Source organism: Populus euphratica, unplaced genomic scaffold (genome assembly GCF_000495115.2).
Source record: "Populus euphratica unplaced genomic scaffold, PopEup_1.0 scaffold12.1, whole genome shotgun sequence".
Classification (NCBI taxonomy): Eukaryota; Viridiplantae; Streptophyta; class Magnoliopsida; order Malpighiales; family Salicaceae; genus Populus; species Populus euphratica.
This window is the reverse complement of record NW_011499858.1, coordinates 2,240,952-2,261,764: the sequence shown is the minus strand read 5'-3', so window position 1 is coordinate 2,261,764 and position 20,813 is coordinate 2,240,952. Positions and strand designations below refer to the sequence as shown.

At 33.5% G+C, this 20,813-nt stretch overlaps 3 protein-coding genes across 4 annotated transcripts; 2 read left to right on the top strand and 1 right to left on the bottom strand.

The window, feature by feature from the left end:
• The first annotated feature begins 329 nt into the window (after positions 1-329).
• On the top strand, positions 330-2,564 carry LOC105124046 (Pentatricopeptide repeat (PPR) superfamily protein). Of its 2 annotated transcripts, XM_011023892.1 has the most exons (2): positions 330-852; positions 943-2,564. In XM_011023892.1, exons 1-2 carry the CDS (start codon positions 389-391, stop codon positions 2,333-2,335), a joined length of 1,857 nt encoding a protein of 618 aa, XP_011022194.1. In that variant the 5' UTR covers positions 330-388; the 3' UTR covers positions 2,336-2,564. The 2 variants fall into 2 exon arrangements, with proteins under 2 accessions (XP_011022194.1, XP_011022193.1); XM_011023891.1 differs by having other exon boundaries at positions 330-2,563.
• Positions 2,565-3,393: 829 nt separating this feature from the next.
• LOC105124047 (proton-coupled amino acid transporter 3) lies at positions 3,394-5,324 on the top strand. The gene has a single exon (XM_011023893.1). It carries the CDS (start codon positions 3,675-3,677, stop codon positions 4,953-4,955), a length of 1,281 nt encoding a protein of 426 aa, XP_011022195.1. The 5' UTR covers positions 3,394-3,674; the 3' UTR covers positions 4,956-5,324.
• Positions 5,325-7,929: 2,605 nt separating this feature from the next.
• LOC105124048 (Calcium-binding EF hand family protein) lies at positions 7,930-16,769 on the bottom strand. Its single transcript, XM_011023894.1, has 13 exons — positions 16,503-16,769; positions 14,247-15,402; positions 13,574-13,792; positions 13,250-13,470; positions 12,973-13,047; positions 12,005-12,076; positions 11,809-11,907; positions 11,524-11,595; positions 11,332-11,446; positions 10,300-10,368; positions 9,827-10,160; positions 9,521-9,641; positions 7,930-9,200 (listed from the first exon to the last, which is right to left on the bottom strand). Exons 1-13 carry the CDS (start codon positions 16,632-16,634, stop codon positions 8,199-8,201), a joined length of 3,687 nt encoding a protein of 1,228 aa, XP_011022196.1. The 5' UTR covers positions 16,635-16,769; the 3' UTR covers positions 7,930-8,198.
• Between the last annotated feature and the right edge of the window lie 4,044 nt (positions 16,770-20,813).

The following is a 20,813-nucleotide window of genomic DNA, read 5'->3' as shown; positions in this document are numbered from 1 at the left end:
GATAATCTGTTTCGCACTATTCTCGAATCATAATATCATAATAACCTAAAAGAAAATAAATAAAATAAATTATAAAATCTAAATTATAATTAGTTCAATATTAAAAAATAAAATAAAAAAATTAATTAAAAAACAAGTCAACCAAATTAATTTACTGTTCACATTAAATAAAAAATTAGATATAATATTAAAAAATAAAATAAAAATAATAGGAAAAAAATCTAATAAACAGTAATTTAGGAGAAGGGTTACAGTAAAACTCTTTTCGTTTTTCTCTTCGTTAATAATCAATGGGCGTGTGTAATTCTCAACGCCAATTTGACACTTAACATGAGCTGCTCGCATTATCCTTTCACAGAAACTGGGTGGTAAACTATCTGCTCAATCCATGCACAAAATCTCAAACCTTTCGAACTTAGCAAACTCTCCCTTTCCCACAAGAACAAAAGCATTAAAATTACTTGTCATCTTCCAGTCCAAAAACATCTTCTTTTCCACATTTTCCTCTTCATCATCCACTACAACGCCAACTCCAACTCCATCTCTTGCTGTCCCAACTCACGAACGAATTGTCCATCTCATTTTAGACCAAAAATCAGCACCGCAAGCTCTTCAAACCTTCGAATGGGCATCAAAGTTACCAAATTTCACACACTCTCAGTCCACATATCGAGCTTTAATCCACAAGTTACTGGCTTTTCGTCGATTCCATACTGTTCAACATCTGCTCGATGAAATGCCTAAATCAATTGGCTTGCCCCCTGATGAATCGATTTTCCTCACAATCATTCGTGGGCTTGGAAGGGCTGGAATGATTCGTGATGTTATTAAAGTTCTTGACTTGGTAACTAGGTATGGCAAGAACCCATCTTTGAAAATTTTTAATTCAATACTTGATGTTCTTGTTAAGGAAGATATTGATTTGGCTAGGAAGTTTTATAGGAAAAAAATGATGGGTGCTGGCATTCAAGGTGATGACTACACCTACGGGATTTTAATGAAAGGGCTTTGCTTGACTAATAGAATTGGTGAGGGGTTTAAGCTGTTGCAAGTTATCAAGTCCAGGGGTTTAAAGCCTAATGTTGTTATTTATAATACTTTACTCCATGCGCTTTGTAACAATGGTAAAGTTGGGAGGGCAAGGAGCTTAATGAACGAGATAAAGGAGCCTAATGATGTGACTTTCAATGTTTTGATTTGTGGGTATTGTAAAGAAGATAATTTTGTTCAAGCTCTAGTGTTGTTAGAGAAGAGTTTTTCTTTGGGGTTTGTACCAGATGTCGTTACAGTGACTAAGGTGGTGGAGATTCTTTGCAATGTAGGTCGCGTGACAGAGGCTGTTGAGATATTAGAGAGAGTGGAGTGCAAAGGAGGTGTAGTTGATGTTGTAGCTTATAACACCTTGATAAAGGGATTTTGCAAGTTTGGAAAGGTGAAAGTTGGTCATGGTTTATTGAAGGAAATGGAGAGAAAGGGATGTCTTCCTAATGCAGACACCTATAATGCATTGATCTCTGGTTTCTGTGAGTCAGGAATGTTGGAGTCAGCTCTTGATATGTTTAATGATATGAAAACAGATGGGATCAATTGTAATTTTGTTACATTTGATACGTTAATCAAAGGTTTGTTTTCAAGAGGGAGGACTGAAGATGGATTTAAGATCTTAGAACTTATGGAAGAGACAAGAGGAGTTTGTGGGGGTAGCATTAGTCCTTATAACAGTGTTTTATATGGTCTTTACAGGAAAAATATGTTGAATGAAGCACTTGAGTTTCTAATGAAGATGGAGAATTTATTTCCAAGAGCTGTTGATAGGAGCTTGAGGATATTAGGGTTTTGTGAGGAGGGTGCCATTCAGGAAGCTAAGAGGGTTTATGATCAAATGAATAATGAAGGTGGAATTCCAAGTGCTCTTGTCTATGACTGCCTAATCCATGGATTTTGCCAAGAAGGGTTTGTCCGAGAAGCATTAGAGCTGATGAATGAGATGGTTTTCCTTGGTTATTTTCCTGTTGCATCAACGTTCAATGCTCTTATTAGGGGGTTTTGCAGGTTAGGGAAAGATGGGAGTGCTCTGAAGCTACTTGAGGACATGGTTAGGAGAGGCTGCGTGCCCGATACAGGAAGTTATAGCCCTCTGATTGATGCTCTTTGCAGGAAGAAGAGTTTTCAAAAGGCTGCGAGTCTCCTCTTACAAATGGTAGAAAATGGTATTACTCCTGATTATTTGATATGGAACTCTTTGTTTCATTGTCTCAGTCAACAAACTATGTGGTTAGAAAGCAATAATATGTTCCGTGTACACAACCTGGTCGAACAAATTGTTGAGATTTGATTTCTTATTTTTTTTTCTTTCTTTTGATAAGCGATTGAGATTTAACTCCTGATTACTTGCCCATTGGTAATAAGATGAAGGTATTGCCTTTGTTGACAAAGAAGTGCTTTGAAATCTATCTGCATATGAAATTGCAGAAGTTTCTCGAAAGGGCCTCCAGAAAGGGAAGCAGGAACAGCTATATCTTATGAAAAAAAATTACCAGCCACACAAAAGACTGATTTTCTTTCGAGGCTTGATCTAGTCTTGCATTTCTATTATTGAATGCAAGGAAGATTATTGATAAAATGTAAATGATATGATCAACGTAAACAAGATAATATTTCTGGCCATACTTTTGTCTTGTTTCAGTCTTATTTTGGATTTTTGCATGTACATTAATCTAGAATAGAGTCGTGACAATCAGGGGCAGGGAAAAATCTCATTCATATGGTCCACAAACCACAAACAGATAGGTGTGCTTCGCCGTTGGCCACCTTCAGGCTTTTGTTGTTGATTAGCTCAAGTTATGGGCATACAGACACTCTCCAGGAATGCACCCTGTCTGCTCTGCCCTCACGCAGCAGTCAAGATAAGTGGCTATGATTGATGGTGATTGGTAAACCAAATACATAAGACATGAATGCTCCTTTTCGTCATGTGCTGTCACAACTTGTAATTACAAGGATTTTTTTATTTTGAAATTTTTTTTTTAATATTAGTATATTAAAATAATCTAAAAATATTAAAAATATATTAATTTAAAAAAAAAAGTAATTTTTTTAAATATTTTTGAAATACCAAAACAAACCAAACCAGTATTCAATTTAAAGAATTCAATCCATAATCACGTTTTAGGTCAAAAAAATGATTTCAATAAAAAATATTATATTCTAGTATAACTAAAATGAAAAGTATTATTTTATTCTTAAAAAACCCTTAACAATCATCTGAAAAGTATGTCTGTGGGGTGATAATTGGGTTAGTCGGCGTATTCAACTAGTGCTCATTTCTAATAAGATTTATTTGGATCTCCCTGGCCAAGCATCTTTTATTTTTTAATATTTCAAGTAGAGCTACTGAAGGTTGACGTCATAAATTTGCGCCTTCCGTATGCTTCTTCGACGGTTCCATCATTGATCGAAACCCCAGCAAACACATCAAATAAAACTTAAATAGACATATAGCATACGGATCCTGTGCCTTTCAATTACCTCTCTCTTTGTACGATCTGCTCTGCTAAAATCTCTCTTAGAAACCAATTCAAAAACTGAACTTTATCCAATCCAAAAATCAAGCCAAACCCTTTAAATATCTCCCTCCAATATATTTCTCAAAAGGAAACATCAGATTTTCAATCATGGGATTTGATAAAGAAGCAAGTTCATCTTCACATGTTTTGAAGATACCTCAGTTTCCAAGAGAAGACACCCCTTTATTAAGCAAGAGACCTCCAGTTTCTTCTCAAGGCAAGACCTTTGCAAATGTTTTCATAGCTATAGTTGGTGCAGGAGTTCTTGGCTTACCTTACACTTTCAAGAAAACAGGATGGGTTATGGGCTCTATCATGGTATTCTCCGTTGCTTTCCTGACTTACTATTGCATGATGTTGTTAGTTCATACTCGTAGAAAGCTTGAATCTTTAGAAGGATTCTCAAAGATTGCATCTTTTGGTGATCTGGGTTTTACTGTTTGTGGCCCTATAGGTCGTTTTGCTGTTGATATTATGATTGTTCTTGCACAAGCTGGGTTTTGTGTTAGCTATCTTATTTTTATTGCTAACACTTCAGCTTATGTTGTTAATCATCAATCCGGTGATAGAATTTTGGGCTTTTTGAGTCCCAAAGCTTTGTACATATGGGGTTGTTTTCCTTTTCAGTTGGGGTTGAATTCAATTCCAACGTTGACCCATTTGGCCCCGCTTAGTATTTTTGCTGATGTTGTTGATCTTGGAGCTATGGGAGTGGTTATGGTAGAGGATGTGATGGTATTTTTGAAAAATAGGCCAGCTTTAGAAGCTTTTGGTGGGTTCTCTGTTTTCTTTTATGGTTTAGGTGTGGCTGTTTATGCCTTTGAAGGAATTGGTATGGTATTGCCATTGGAGACTGAAGCTAAACACAAGGACAATTTTGGGAGAGTGTTGGGGTTATGTATGGCTTTCATTTCTTTGTTGTATGGAGGTTTTGGGGTATTGGGTTACTTTGCTTTTGGTGAAGATACCAAGGATATAATCACTACCAATTTGGGACCTGGACTACTGAGCAATCTTGTGCAGATTGGTTTGTGTGTGAATCTGTTCTTCACATTCCCATTGATGATGAATCCAGTTTATGAAGTGATGGAGAGAAGGTTTTGTGATTCTAGGTATTCTATATGGCTGAGATGGGTGGTTGTTTTGGGAGTGAGTTTGGTGGCTTTGTTGGTGCCTAATTTTGCAGATTTCTTGTCTCTAGTAGGGAGCAGCGTGTGTTGTATTCTGGGGTTTGTGTTGCCTGCTTTGTTTCATCTGTTGGTGTTCAAGGAAGAGCTGGGTTGGAAGGGTTTGCTTTTGGATGGCGCTTTTGTGGTTTTTGGTGTCATCGTTGCTGTCACCGGTACCTGGTCTTCCTTGATGGAGATATTTGCATCCAAGACCGCTTGAGTTACTTGACTATGTTCTCCAGTTTTGAGCGGTTATTAATTAGATTTCTGTATTCATTTATTGAAAATATTTGAAGTTGTAATAAAAATAAACTGGTATGAGCTAATGCGATATTTGTTTTCATATTTTGAGCTTGCTGAAGGCAATTGCTACTTCGTCAAATCCTCTTTCTGCTCATCGATTGCTGGTGCATTCCAGCAGGTCCAGACACAACTATTCACCCATAGCCTTCATCCCTACTGCCATGCTCGTTGGTGCCACAAATGGGCAAGTGTGTGCTTGGCATTGTAAAATGTTTGTAGTTGTGTTTTTAAAAAAATATATATTTGGTTATTCTATATTTTTCATCTTAATATCAATTCAATAAAACTTTGTTTTATGTACATTTTGTTTGTTTTTTTAATTTTACTTTGGTCTCTGTATTTTGTTTCTCTCGCAAATAAGTAAGTTCTTAATGATGGTATCCTGGTATAATACAATACAAAGCAATTCTAAAGCAACATAACATCTCTGTACACTTCTTTTTGTGTTGAAAGGTTATTCTATTTTTTTTTTTAACTTAATATCAATTCATTAAAATTTTGTTCTGTGTACATTTTGTTTTTTTAAATTTTACTTCGGCCCCTGTTTGTTATTTCTCTTGCAAAGAAGGCTTAACTAGATGCGGGTCATTGTTACGCGAAGGGTCCACCTTAATCTTTTTTTCTTTTTTTTTTAAAAAGGTGAAGTTCAGGTGCCGTAAACAAGTTTTAAATAAAGAAAAAACTTAATGAATTGGGTTATAGCTCTAATTGATTAAATAAATTATTTTTTTTAATTAAATAAAAAAATTAAGTAATGACATATAAAAAAATAAAAAATAATAATAATTAATTTTTAGTCAATTAAATATGAAATGATAAAATTATATAAAAACATAATAAAAAAATCAGTACGAGTTAACTTAAGTTAACATAATAAATATGTTACCTAGACAATAAGGAACGAGTTAACTCAAGTTAACTCACTAAACTTAAATCTCAAGTTAAGAAGTCAGGATAACCTAATAAAAAAAATAAAAATAAAAACATAGCTAATTTTTTCTAAAAAACTAATGTTGAACGATGAAGTAAAAAAAAAAAAGATGTCAATCCATGTCAACTTTTTAAATTTAGAGATGATAATTTAATCTGAACTCAATGGATAACAACTTAAACCAAATGGGTGAGTATTTATTTTTTGAATGACTATCTTACCCGATGAATAATGAATAAGATATAAATATTATCAAATACAACCCAAAACTTGCCTGAACTTCTATATATTTTTATTGTATTGATATATTTGAAGAGCATTTAGATTTTTTCGAAATAGAATATGATATGTGCATATTAAAAAACATATCTTAGTCAAGCCATATCAGTCTACTAACCTAAGCTACCAACATAGGATTGAAATAAGGAAAACAAAAAAAAATATGAAGATCAATTCTTAATAAATCAAACATTGAATAATGAGATTTCAAAAAAAAATTCAATAAAGAATTCAAAAAAATATTAAAGTAAATCCATGTTAATATTTGAAATCCTGTTAAAGATAAATCTATAAAAATAACAAAATAAGATTCTCAGTCATAAAACATTAAGGGATGAGATTTGGAAAGAAGACAATTGAAAAAGAAATCAAAATAAAATAAAAAACAATAAAAAAATAGATAAAAATTGACACAAAAATCAGTCAAAATAAAATGATAAACATGGATGACAATGAGCACCTTTTTGTCAAATTTATTGACATACATACTCTAGTTGTTACTCATCTAGGAAGAAATATATATCCATAAACTACTAATTAGATTTTAGGTATTTATGTAGGTATCAATCATATGACTATTATTTATTGTTCAATTTTAAAAAAAACTAAAATAAATAGTAATTTAAAGAATAAAAACTAAATGAAATTAGACTATGAAGAATGAAATTAAAAAAAAATACCCTTCAAAAAATTATAAAAATTATAAATTATAAAAATAAGAATTAAATTTGAAATAAAATCAAATGATAGAAATAAAATTTAAAAAAATTAATCTACTAAGAATTAAAAAAAATATATAAAAATCAAAAGAATAAATATACATTCTATAAGCAAAATAAATAAAAGAAAGCTTGTGTATGTTACGTGATAGAGGAGAGAATAAAAAACACGAGCTCCTAGTTTCTGGAGCGTGCAACCATGTTTTCTCTTGAAGTATGTGAGTCCATCTCCTTTTAGCTCTAATCGAGGAAAATGATGAAAATACCCCTGGATCCAAGTAAAGGAAAAAACAGATCAGCAAGGATACTCAAGTAATTACACTATTGTAAAAAACCAAAAACACCCCTTGCCCCGGTTATATTTTTATTTAATGGTGTATTATTCTTGAGAGAAGCCGGTTTCTCATCATCTTGTCTTGTGTACGGGCTAGGTCTTCGGGGCTAATCATTCCTTATCCCACGGCTACAATCCATCTATATGCAATCCAGCGGCTCTAAAAAAGACCAAGGTTATTTAAATAAATTGAAACACGTTTTTTATTTCCGCCAGCAGAAACATCTACCATGTCTATAGTAAGAATCAAGCATGAAGGGCAGGGCATTGCAATGAAAGCAAGCTCTGAATAATTTTCCGAATCCAATTTATTATGGTCGGCAACATATCGTCTTCAATGACAGACAGTTTGGTGTTATTTACTTGTTTTGCACCGAAGCAAGGCCGAAGTATTTCTGGCCTGCATTTCCAGACATTTCAGCAGTTTGTTGGGTCTGAATTCACCCACGAAGAAAATACTACTTTGTACACAACACCTTGTCTTGTTTCAGCTATCATGGCAACAGGGAGAAGAATAGAGAAGGCATTTGAGTTCCAAAATCGAAACCACAAAGACAGGTCTCCATAACTAATTTTGTTACTCGCCATGGAATCCCTTGGGAAGGATAGAAGAGGTGATTTTAAGAAGAAAAGGAAAAAGATAAAAATTGACTTCCATATCACAAACATTTTGAGTTCAAAAATTACAACACCAAAAGAACCGGCCACAAGTGTAATTGAATGTTGGAAATTAAGAAAACAAATCGGATCTGCAAAATCAAACAAAAGCTAGAGCCACAGCACAGCCACTCATTCATCATCACAACAGACTATATACTACTGGAAGAAATATCTCAATGAGGCTTTCATACAGAAGAAAACCCCGCACATTGATCCGATCCAATGTTCATCGCCTGCCTAGAAAGCTCGCCAGTTATCCGAACTTCCGCGTGGAGTTTCACTCTCTAGTGATGTCCTAAATGGCCCACTTGAGCCAAATGGAACAGCATCATCGAATGATGGGAACCCATGATTCTCAGAGTCTTTTGAGCCACGAACAGAATCAAACCTTGCCAAGGAATTGTCGGAAGATTGGAAGAACCCACTGTCATGGGCATTAAACGAATCCATCTTTGAGAATCCATGACTATGATCAGGATCACTAGATTCTCCAAATGAATTGAAACTTGATGAGAACCCATGACCAGGATCGGATTCTTTGAAGGAATCAAACCTCGAGATCCCATGATTCTGGTCAGAGTCTTTGAAGGAATCAAATCTCGAGAACCCATGATTCTGATCGGACTCTCTGAGAAAGTCAAACCTTGAAAACTCATGGCTTTGATCAGAGTCTCCTCCTTCTCTAAATGAATCAAATCTTGACGGGAATCCATAACTTAGATCAGAGTCCTTGGTGCTGCGGATGGAATCGAATCTTGAAAGTGAATGGCGTGGAGATTGAAATAATCCACCATCATGCATGTTAAATGAATCAAACCTAGAGAAGCTGTCAAAGGAGTGGTCCTCTGAACCTTCACTAAGCCTTCGTGGAGAGTTTCCAAAATTGTATGCTGGGGTGCTTGGAACAGAATCTGCAAATGCAAATGGACTCTTTCCAGGGTTATAGGCAGGGGTGCTTGGAACAGAATCTGCGAATGCATAAGAGCTCTTCCCTGGGTTATATGCAGGTGTGCTTGGAACAGAATCTGCGAAGGCATAGGAGCTCTTCCCCTGGTTATATGCAGGGGTGCTTGGAACAGAATCTGCAAATGCATACGAGCTGTTCCCCTGGTTATGAGCAGGGGTGCTTGGAACAGAATCAAACATAAATGAACTCTTCCCTAAAGACATGTTATCTCCATGTGAGGACCCTGTTTTTATTGGATTTAAACCAAATTCACTAATGCCAAAATCCATGTCCTGCAAGAACAGTATTAGATCAATCCATTCAGTTTTTTGTATGAAAAGAACATGAAAGAAACAAGAAAAGGTACAGAGAGATTAAACAGTTACAATGCCAAACCAACCCCCACCCCTTCCAGAAATATTAAGCATTTCAATTTCTTGCAAATTATTAGAATTGTCTAAATAAACTTCAATATATAGAGTTTGAGATTGTACATCACACACAAACATGAGTGCATGAGTGCACCAATCTGTTCCTAAAACAACTTCCATAATACCAAGAAACAAGTCCTATTGCCAACTTCAAATAGAAAGCAAGACCCAAGTTTTCATACCTTGCCACTGACAGAATCAAAGCCCCAAACTGATTCTGAATCATAAGGCGTATCAAACGTTCCCCAGCCAGGTTCAACAATTTTGTCACCACTATGCACAGATTCAGTACCACCCACATCACTGCGCAGGCATATCAGTAAGCTTAGACATCCAAATGAAGCAATAAATTCAGAAAGCTGTGAGCAGGACAGCCCCATCTAAACTGTCATGCCCTGACCACACACCTTTTTGGGCTTTGTTAACACTTGATTTTCAGAGAGGGACACAGAAATATACAGAAGTGAAAATCATAAATTAAACCATACCTTTGGGTCTCTTTAGCATGGGGTGAATTGTCTGCACCACTTTCTTTGAATGGGGAGTCTCGGAATTCATTGGATTGGTTCTCTTTTGTAGTCCTTCCGGGACTGTCAGGAGGACTTCTTAGACTGCCATTCTCATGTTGATGATCTGGAATATCTTTCTCAGAGTTTGATTTGCTTGGACTTGGAACCTTTTCTGCCTTCACCTCAGCATTTGAGGGTGGAGCACCTAAATCCTTTTCTGTGGAAGTAGTTGCCTTTCGAACTGAAGTTTTTTCTTTTGGAGGGGCTACAACATTTTGTACATCCAGAGTGAGCTCTTTGACAAATATGAATCCTGAAAGTCACAAATAACAATGTTGATTACAACTTTAATGTCCTTACGACTTTATGCTGAAAAGAAAGCATCATGTACACTTCAAAGTAAAACAAAGAAATCAAAGTCAACTAAACCAGCAGAAAACTATTTAGCATACCTTCATCTTCAAGCTTGTCCCAACCTTCATCCCAATCAGCTGCTCCTTCCTGGATGCCATGTTGCCAGCCTAAAGAAAGATCACGAGGAAGAGAGTAAGTAATGACTCGGGGGCTATTAGGTTATCATGAATGAAGATCTGGAATCGGAATGAAGCAATCAGAATGCCATTTCAATTTCAATATTTTGGTTGGAATAACAAGAAGAAATCAGAATGAAATTTAAATTTTTAATGCCTCATTTTTAAAATGAAAAGGAACAATGATTCCATCAATAGTGGTGGAAGTACAATAATAAAGATAATTTTGGCGGCGGCAGGGTGAGTTAGGGGGGTGGTAATAATGTTATAGTAAAACAATAGTATACTTCTTAAAAAACTAATGCCACAACCAAGGAAGGTAGGAAGGTGGTGGTGCTGGTGCTGGAAGAGTGGTGGTGCAATAATAATTTTTTAGAAACAAAAAGTTATTACCACCAACAGTGGTGGTAGTGGCAGTGATGATGGTGGCAAAAATAGTTTATATAATGAAAAGAAATAATATGTCGTTCTTTAGGTGGAAAAAAACATTCCCATTCCTTGTTTCATATTCCCACTTTCCCAATAGGAATGAAACTATGTTTCATTTTCATTACCATTCCCACTCCATTCTCATTCATATTTTATTCCTTTCAATCAAACACGTGCAAAGTGGGAATAAAACTTTCCTCCCCATTCCCACCATTTCATTCATTGCTACCAACAACACCATGATGTAGAAAGCAAATACAAAAATGTGAGGTTGCGAGAGAAGGAAAAGAAAACAGATAAAAAAATTGGGAGTCTGGGATTTGAAACATTTTTGGGCACATGAAATATTTCCCTTATAACAAGACACAATGAAGTTTAGCTTAATTGTCATAGAACAAGCTTTTTTTAGTAGAAGTAAAAGAACTAGCCAAATTGAAGTAAATCAATCATCTAAATGAGCCAAAAAAAATTCAAGATGGGACATGTGAAATAAAGGCCAGGGGGTTGATAACATCATGAAGATACCAAATGGAAGCTCAACCAATGAGGTTGGTTTAGAGCGCAACCCATACTGCTTGCAGCGTTCATTCACAGTTTTTACTAGTTCCTCGAGATTCGACCGGATATTCTCAGCACGCTCCTGCAAAAGTCAGTAAAACCAGAACTTACACACAAGTTTCATACTATCTCCAGAAAGTAATAACTATTACGGTGTACCTTCAATACACCATCAGCAGCTCCCCCTTCTTCCATTTTAACAATTGCCCGATATAAATCCATTTTTTTCTCCTACAGTTATTGAGTACAATACAAGTTTGTTTAGCATCCAAAGAAGTGTATGTAGAGGAAAAGAGAAGCACGTTGGATAAAATTCACCACCAAAGTTCCTTTTCTCCTACAGTTATTGAGTACAATAAAAGTTTGTTTAGCATCCAAAGAAGTGCATGTAGAGGAAAAGAGAAGCATGTTGGATAAAATTCACCACCAAAGTTCCTAAATTACCTGAATATCACGAAATGTAGCCTCTTCAATGGTTAGTTTGGAGGCAACATCTCCACTCTGCTTGTATTTCTCTTCATACTTCTTTCCCAATGTCTCAACCTGAAACACACGATTTGCTCCTCTTAGTTCAATAAGCAATTGATATTACATGGAGAATTAAGAAAATATAAACAAATCACTAAAGAAAGAGAGATACCTCATGCTTATCAGCAGATACCCTTGCTGTGACCTCATTAAGTCGATTGTCACATCGGCTTTTATACAAAATCTGATGCCAAATAACAGAAGAAAGATCATAGGAATATCAGCAAAGAACGTATATTTTCCTAGTCTCTCACTCGACCACTCCAAGACAAAGTAGACAGCTTAAATATGGCAGAATAGCTTCGTTCTCTTTATTAAATTGATTCATGCATCTTAAATAACCATGACAGGATCAGCTGCCCAAAGAAACTGTCCAAGTTTTCTTTTCACTCCATTAGAACGTTTAATTTTTTTGTATGGTTCACCAGGAGGAGCCCAATCCTCCCCCCCCCCCAAAAAAAAAATAAAAATAAAAAATAAAATAAACAAAAAGGAAAACAATCCCTAACCCCATCACTCTTCACAGTTTGAACCCAGGACATTTTAGAGGAAATCCAAGTATTAAGCATTGTTGGGATATCCACTTGGGAACTGAGGATGTTAAACTATAACAAAAGAGAGTTAATGATTCATTTCTTTACTTTTCTCAGCATAGCTATTCCAGCTTGAATCTACTTGGTTTTTAACACTTCAACCCGCAACTCTAAATAAGGCTTTACATGCCACAGACTAATACCTCTTGTTTTGAGCTTTTAGCATATTCACGGCTTTATAATCTTTTACGCTATAGTTTGTGCATTTTTGAGATATCCAATAGCAAATAAAATGATGAAACGAGCATGCATCCAGAGCTTAAACGCAACAAATCAGCACAATCAGTTGTCAATCCAGTCAAAAAGAATGATTCGAGGACCTTGCCTCCAAAACGAAACTCAATAGTCAAAACATGACAGCCAAGATGCAGCAAAAACAGTTCAACCCAAATACTTCAAAGCTAATTTTACATACTAGTGAAGAACATCCTATATAACAGACAATGACTGTCATAAAGGAGAAAAATAAAATGGGGAGCACACTCACAAGTTCCTGCATCTTGACACGATAAAACTCAATCTTTTGTCTAGAATCTAATATTTCCTTTTCCAGTTCTTCAACCTGCACTCAAAGAAGAGCATAAGGTTCAATAATATCATATATGCTTCTCATCTTCATTCTATAACTTGATGCAACTCAAAGATTTTTAATGGCAAATGAAAACAAATTTGTCTCATTTAGACATGTTAATGTATGGATACCAAGGGTACCAGACAAAATTAACAGTCCCACATAATGAGTGCACAAAAAGAACAAGAAATACCTTTTTATCAGCCTGAGATGCCTCCTGGAACTTTGAGTTGAGAGCATCCTGCTCCTCTTGGCTGAGTTGATGCACAAGATGTTTTTCAAGCACAGGAACTTTGTGCTTTTGTTGCATGGGCTGTTTTTCATCAGCATGAGGAGCAGCGGGTGGCCTTGGTGGCCTTGCAGCGGCAGCAGGAGGAGGCCGTGCACCACCCACAACTTGCTGTTGTCGCAAACCTGTTGAGATTTGTTTTTCCACTTAAAAAGAGGAATCCACATTGAATGCAAGAGAAAGGAAACTAAAAATGAAAGTTTATGGCATGATAACAGAAGATAATACCAGTAGCAGGTCCCCAAGATCCACCACCATATGAAGCTGCAGGGTGACTTGTGGCAGACAACAGAGTCTCATCAGACATGACAGTGGTTGGAAGTGTTGCAGGAAGAGGGCGACCTTCTCTATAACGCTCCATCAAATAAAGAGCAGTACAGAACTCCCTCAAAGAAAGCATGCTGTCATTATCTTGATCAGATAAATCCCAAACTTTTTTTAACACCTCTGAAACATCAAGCATTAAAGTAAATTAATGAAATGTGATTAAGAAATGAAGTATTAGCCTTTAAAAAATTCCCAAACTCAAATCTACTTACAAAGCATCACACCACATTATGAAAAGAAAGAGCATAGGATTCAATGAAAATGACAAGGAAAGTAATTAACACTTGAATTCTTAATCATGAGACTCAACTATTTATAAAACATACTTAATATAGTGATTCCTTTCTTCGTACCCAAATAATGTGAATATTTAAACTGGCAAGAAACACCATTGATTTATGTAAAAAACCTCAAGCTAACTGCTATGCTACAGAAATATGGCCTTCATTAGATTTACAAATGTTGTAGGTTGTGCCTTCACTGTCCATCATAGATATATACTTCAAACCAAAGAGCTTATGTCAAAACCTCATAGTTTAAGCATGATTATAAAAGAAGTCGTGTAGCATTCTACCTCTAGGTAGCCTCCAACTCAAGAAAAGGTTGCGCGCCTGTTCCCCAGTAAGCTTTCCATCTCTATCTGTATCAACTTGCACAAACACTTTTGTATACTTTTGAATATCAGATTGAGTCATCCTCGGCCATGGAGGCTGGGATTGACTGGGAGCTGCATTGCTAGTTCCAACAGAAAAACCAGCTGAAGGAGCAGAGGTGACACTTTGAGATGGAACCTGCTGGTTTGGTCTTGCTGTTGATTGCCCTCCCACATGCTGCTGGGAAAAGGTACTCTGCAAGGAATCCAGGGAACTTGGCTTCACTGAAGGTTGGGATCTGACAGAAGATGAAACAATAGCCGACGAGACAGGTATGCTACTTGTAGAATGCGCAGATGATGAGGAACTTTGCTTTGGTTGAGCAGGAGTGGCAGAAAATACATCACCAAAAAGTGAGTCTGAAGCAAATCCATTCCCAGAAACAACCACTGATTTAGAATCCCTAGTTGCTAGTTGGTTGGATGTGATGGCTGCTTCTTGTGGTTTAGGTGTAGGGGCTGCTATCTGCCCAGCAGTCACTTGTGGTCTAGGTTGAACAGCGGGTGTAAAACCTGGTGCACTAACCCCAAATCCATCCTGAGTAGCAGGATGACCAATCCCTCTACTGGGACCTTGTGAAGTCAAGCCAGCTGCACTTTTACCAAGCCAATCTGTTGAGATGTTTGAATTCAGGGGTCGCGGAGCAACCACAGTACCTCCCCTGGGCATACCTTGACTCCCAAGACTTTGTTGTGGATGGGAAGAAGAATTAGGAGGCATAGCTTGGGTTTGGGGTTGGTGTTGCCTCGTAAATTGCCCTTGTTGGGATGGGAAATGCTGCTGGTTTGTGACTGCATTTCCAGGCACTTGTGGCGGTCTGATGCCAACATTTGGTGATGGTGCTGGTGTTGTGCCAGACAGCTGGGGAGCTGGTGCCACTGTTTTAGGAGCAGGAGTAGCTGCTAGGTTGATTTGAGGAGCGGGAATTTTAGCTGAAGCAGGGCCATATAATGCTGCCTTCACTATTTCTGGGGTCAGCTCTCTCTTACTCTGTGCAACAGTAACAAGTTTAAGTGCATTATAGAACTCTTGTCGACCAAGGTAGCCCGCGTTCCTCTGATCAGCATGCATCCAAACCTGCACAGAGAATAAGTGAATCCCAGACACTCAGTTTAATGCAAAGAGATTTGAGACCCTGATCTGAAGGTCATTTCAAAAAAGAATAGATGAATATCCAAATGTAAAATCATTCCAAAAAGAAGGAAACCTCTAGATTCTTCCACACACAATACACAGGTTTTCAGTTTTTTTAAAAGCAGAACCAGTTCTTTCCCTCCAGTATATATACCTAACAAAAAATCAAAACATTTTCTTCAAGACATTTAGAATGCATTATCAACATAAATTTTAGAAACTTATTCAACTCAATCTTAAGTAAAACATATTTAATACACCAACCACAATCTTTAGAGTACAAAACTCCAAATGCTATGATCATATACACAAAAACCAACCAAACCTGCCACAACTACCCATTTCTTGCACAATATCCATTATCCATTGTCCATTATGAAATCAACTAACAGCAAATCAAAAACTCTTCTTCTAGATATTTAATATCCATTATGAACATGAACATTAGGAGCCAAGAAAACTCGATCACGAGTAGAACATAGCACAAGAAGAAACTAAGTTGATACATCAACATCAAGATATAGAATACAAAACTCCGCATGTTATGATCAAATCCACAAAAATCCACCAAACCCAAAACAACTACCCATTTTCTTACACAATCCAACCCTAAAAAAAATAACCTCCACTTTGAATTCAAAATTCTACCATACTACCTAAAGTTAAACTCTTTCTACTTCTAGAATCAACAAAAAATCCTCCAGTCACATAGCAATTCATCAACTTCTCTCTCAAAAACACCAGACCTAAAAATCAAAACTAAGCATCAGCAAATCTTTCAATGATCTCAACCAGACAACAAATAGTAATATGAAATCACTTTTGCAAACATTACTTGCTAATTATCATCATCCAAAATCAACATTTATTTATGAATAGTCCTCTAATTAATCATACTTAAAAAAAAATCAAATAACCTAATCTAAGTTATATCTCTCACTATCGCTAGTTCCATATGGAGATCAACATTTCTTAATAACCAATCCAAAAAATTCGGAATCTTTCGAAATTATGTAATCTGAAAACAATGAGATGAAAGAAACCTGAGCGAGGACTTGTTTAGGCAAACTGGAGCCTTGAAAGAAACCGACGGCTTCAGCACCGCTGATCTGACCGTCACCGTCTAAATCTGCTCTTCTAAAATACGAATCGAATAGATCCGTATTATTCGCCATTTCCGGCAGCAAGATTTCTCGGTAATCTTTCGATCAAGTTCACACTTTTTCAGAATTTTTCTTTTTCCTTTCCAATTTCATTATTGAATAAATGGAGATTTATATGAAAGGTATCGATGCCCGAAGAGAGAGAGAGGGGTGAGGAAAATTAAAAAAAAAAAATTAAGGGCCAGCTATTGGTGGGAAATTAAAAAAAAAAAAAAATTAAGGGCCAGCTATTGGTTACGTGGCGCAGGTCTATTAGTTCGTCTGAACACGTTGTCGTTTCCGGTTTGGATGGGATGGGATGGGATTGGACGAGACAAATTTACGCTCACCCCTTCTCACTATTGATTTATAGTAGAAATAACACCAGGTTACTTCAGCCTGCATGTCCGACTAAATTTAAATAAAAAAATATCGAAGGAAAACAAATTAGTTGAAAAACAAAAGGTGGGTTTAAAGACAATTAAATGACTAATAATAATATTATTTAATTTTTAAAAGAAATTAAAAAAAATTAAAAAAAAATAATTTAAGTTGATGATATATTATATCAATTTAAATTAACTAATATTAATTTACTAAATTTATAATCAGAATTATAAAACAGTAATAATTTTATAAAAAATAATAAAATAAATAGTAAATATTATAATATTTATTTAATATTAACGAAATTTTATATAAATCAAACTAAAATATATTATGAATAAAAACTAAAAATAAATTAAATATTAAAAAATAAGATTGAAAAACCAAAAACATTTATAAAAAGACACCATATTAAAGGATAATATATAACATTACATATATTATTATAGAAAGAAAAGAAAAAATGATTAGCAATGCCAATATCTAATGAAATAGATGTAAAATTCTTTTAAACCTCTTTGTCCTTAAACATTCGTTTATATTTTTTATATGTCATTTTGTATTTTGATGAAAATGTCCCTTGAATTATCAAAAGAAAAATTAAATTTTAAAAAATAAAAAATTAAATTACTAAAAACATTAACAACCCTGAAAAACCTATAAAAATTGAAACAAAAAATTCAAAGTATAAGAAAAATTAAAAGAGAAAACATTTAGCCAAATGTTGAAATTAAGAATTTAAAAAAATATTAAAAAAATATTTTTTAAAAAAATAAAAAATTAAAACATTTATTAGACTTCAAAAACCTATATGAAAAAAAAAACTAAAACAAAAATGTCAAGGAGAAAAAATTGCCAAATTTTGAATCTAAAAATTAAACTTGCGCATAGAACTCTAAAACTTTTCGCTTTGATCATTGGTTGTTGCCATTTATTAATCACTAGATTTGTAGCCCGTTCTCGGTCATGGATAAGGGGGAATTCAAAGCAAAAAAAGTGCTAAGAATAAAAAAACTAAACCTAAGTCATTGTAAGTCAGTGGCTTAATTGATAATTTAAATAATATAATTAAATATAACAATAATAATTAAATAAATTAAAAAATTAAAAAAACTTGATATGAGCCAACCTAAATTATGAAATAACTTAATAATAAAGAGTAAAATTAAAAAACAAAACCTTAATTAGTTGCAACTTTGTAACTATAAATATAAGATTGAGATAATTTTATAGGAATAAATGTAAAAAAAAAAATTGAAAACTAATTTTTAATAAATCAAATGAGAATATGATAACTCCATAAAAAAAAAAAATGAAGCCCAATCTCTAGTAAATAAAATATTAAAGGACAAAAATTAAAAACAAAAATATAATTTAAAAAAAGTTGAAATAACTCAATCCAAGCCCACACCGAATCAAAATGCAAAATCTCTAACACAGTTGCGATACCAAGGTGATGGTATTTGAATGCAAGTTGAATAATATTACAAAACTTAATTATCGAATAACTTAATGTTGAAAAACAAAAAAAATAATAATTTGAAAAGCAATAGAAAAAAATGAGTTAATCCGGGTTAACTCCCAAACTCCACAACCATAGAGATCATGAAATCATTAAATCAAGTTTAATTTTTAACCAATTTAATTTTGAATAATAAGATCATGAAAAAAAATATCAAATTAGAGAAACTTGCTAAAAAAAGAAAAAAGATAGAAATAAAAAGAATAGAAATCAATTTTGATAGAAAATAAACTAATAGAGGATGGAATTGTAAAAAATAATAATTAAAATAACTCAATAGAAAATAAATGAAAAAAATACAAAGATCAATTTTTAATAAATCAAATATTTAAGGATAAAATTGAAACAATTTGATTATAAATAAGGTTCCAAAAAAATCAATTCGCATGGTCACAAACCTGAGATTAACCTTATAAAAACAAAAATAAATCTAAAATAAATCTTAGCTAACCCTCTAAAACCTACTATTATGAGCATGAAATTAGAATAATCTAATAGAAAAGAAAATATAAGAAGATCAATCTCAAATAAATTAAAATTTGAAGTATTTTTTATGAATTACCTTACTATCAATATTTTTTGCATTTCGATTTATTAATTTATTTCGTTTGATACTTTTAAGCTAGTTTATTAGGGGCATTCTTCTCTCTAAATTTATAATATTTATATTAAATATTACATTATTTAACATTAGTTTATAAATTTTAGACCAAGAATTTTATAGCCTACTCAAATTTTACATCAAGAGCTTACAGCCCGCTTAACTCCTTGAATTTCAATTCAAGTATAAATTATCAATTAACAATCTTTTCAGTGGATGAGACCTTGCCAATTATACTGATTTTTTTTCAAAATCAAAATTGAAAAACTTTACACAATTCTTTTCAAACCTTTCACAATTCTTTTGAAGGATCAAGATCTAAATCTTTCAGTTGGCTCACAACTAAAATTTGCCCTAGTCGTTTAAATGCAGCTCATGTTTTCACAATAAATAAAACTCTCACAAGTGATATTACATTTAACAATAAAAGATTACATAAAAGTAATTTAAAGTTTTTACAGAGAGATGTAATCTACCTCAAGATGTGAAAGAGGAATTTAATGCAATTTATAATTTAAAGCTTTAAAAGGATAAAATAATGAGTAAAAGCTTTTTCAATATTTAAACATCAAGTATGTAAGATTGTAAAATTATTGGAGAGTACAAGAGAACTTTCATAAAATCAAATAATTGTATTTACACGATAAAAACTCATTTAATGTTTTTAACATAAAAGAAATAAAGATAAGAAATTTAGCTTTTTATCGTATTCTTATTTATTACAAATGGATAGGACACCATTTTTAAAGAGAAAAAAAGCTATTACAAAACAAGCGCGGGTGTTAAATACATTTTTTAAAAAAATTATAAGTTTATCATCTTAACTAAAAATAAAGAAATTATAATGTGTTTTTTTAGCTAAGAGTGGATAATAAACTTTACTTGTTGTATAAAAAGAGTTAATGAATTAATTAATAATATTAAAATATATGATTAACATGATTTTTTATAAATGTTTTTATTACTATATAAGTTTCGGTAATAAAAATAATTTGGATGATGAGTTTTGGTAGTATAAATATTTTTGAATGAAAATTATTTTATGACTCTAGATTAAACTATACAGAGACTTGATTATATTAAAATGAGTTTAGATATTTTCAAGTTCATATTGCTTTAAATAATCTATAGATATTCTCACAACATTAAAACGTTTGATATATATACTAAACCTGCTAATTGTTGTTATTATAAAAAATAAAATAAAATATAGATGTTTAAAGACCTTTGGGCCAGTAATGATATATTTATCGTATCATTCACCAATAAAATATATCTTTTATTTATCTTACTTTAGCCTTAAATATATTTCTTGAATGATAACTTGAATTGAGACTACTCTTCACATTATAAGCATGTTTTGAAAGTTTAAGATGATCGATGGTTTTAACTCCTAACTAAATTAGTTATTATCGAAACCAATTATCAATTTCAAATCATATTCTCGACTATGAATTTGAAATCATAATATTTTTTATTCTAATTTATTTTTTAGTATTATCAACGCTTAAATTATTTTCAATAAACTCCCTTCTTAAAAATAAAGCTAATGACACCAAAATTAACATTTAATATGACTAACATATTGCTGGTTGAAAGCTTTCTTTCTTATTTGTAAAAAAAAAAAGTGATAAAAATAAAATTTTATGATGAAATGTAAAATTTAAAAACTATAAATACCAAAATGAAAAAAAAAATGCCC

Bases quoted from the DNA above. Each gene is read 5' to 3' on its own strand.
- LOC105124046 (XM_011023891.1), top strand. From the start codon at position 389: ATGCACAAAATCTCAAACCTTTCGAACTTAGCAAACTCTCCCTTTCCC.
- LOC105124047 (XM_011023893.1), top strand. From the start codon at position 3,675: ATGGGATTTGATAAAGAAGCAAGTTCATCTTCACATGTTTTGAAGATA.
- LOC105124048 (XM_011023894.1), bottom strand. From the start codon at position 16,634: ATGGCGAATAATACGGATCTATTCGATTCGTATTTTAGAAGAGCAGAT. The intron at 13,471-13,573 runs GTATTATCTTCT...AAATCTCAACAG, and splicing joins ATCTTGGGGACCTGCTACTG to GTTTGCGACAACAGCAAGTT. The intron at 11,447-11,523 runs GTACACCGTAAT...TGACTTTTGCAG, and splicing joins CTGCTGATGGTGTATTGAAG to GAGCGTGCTGAGAATATCCG.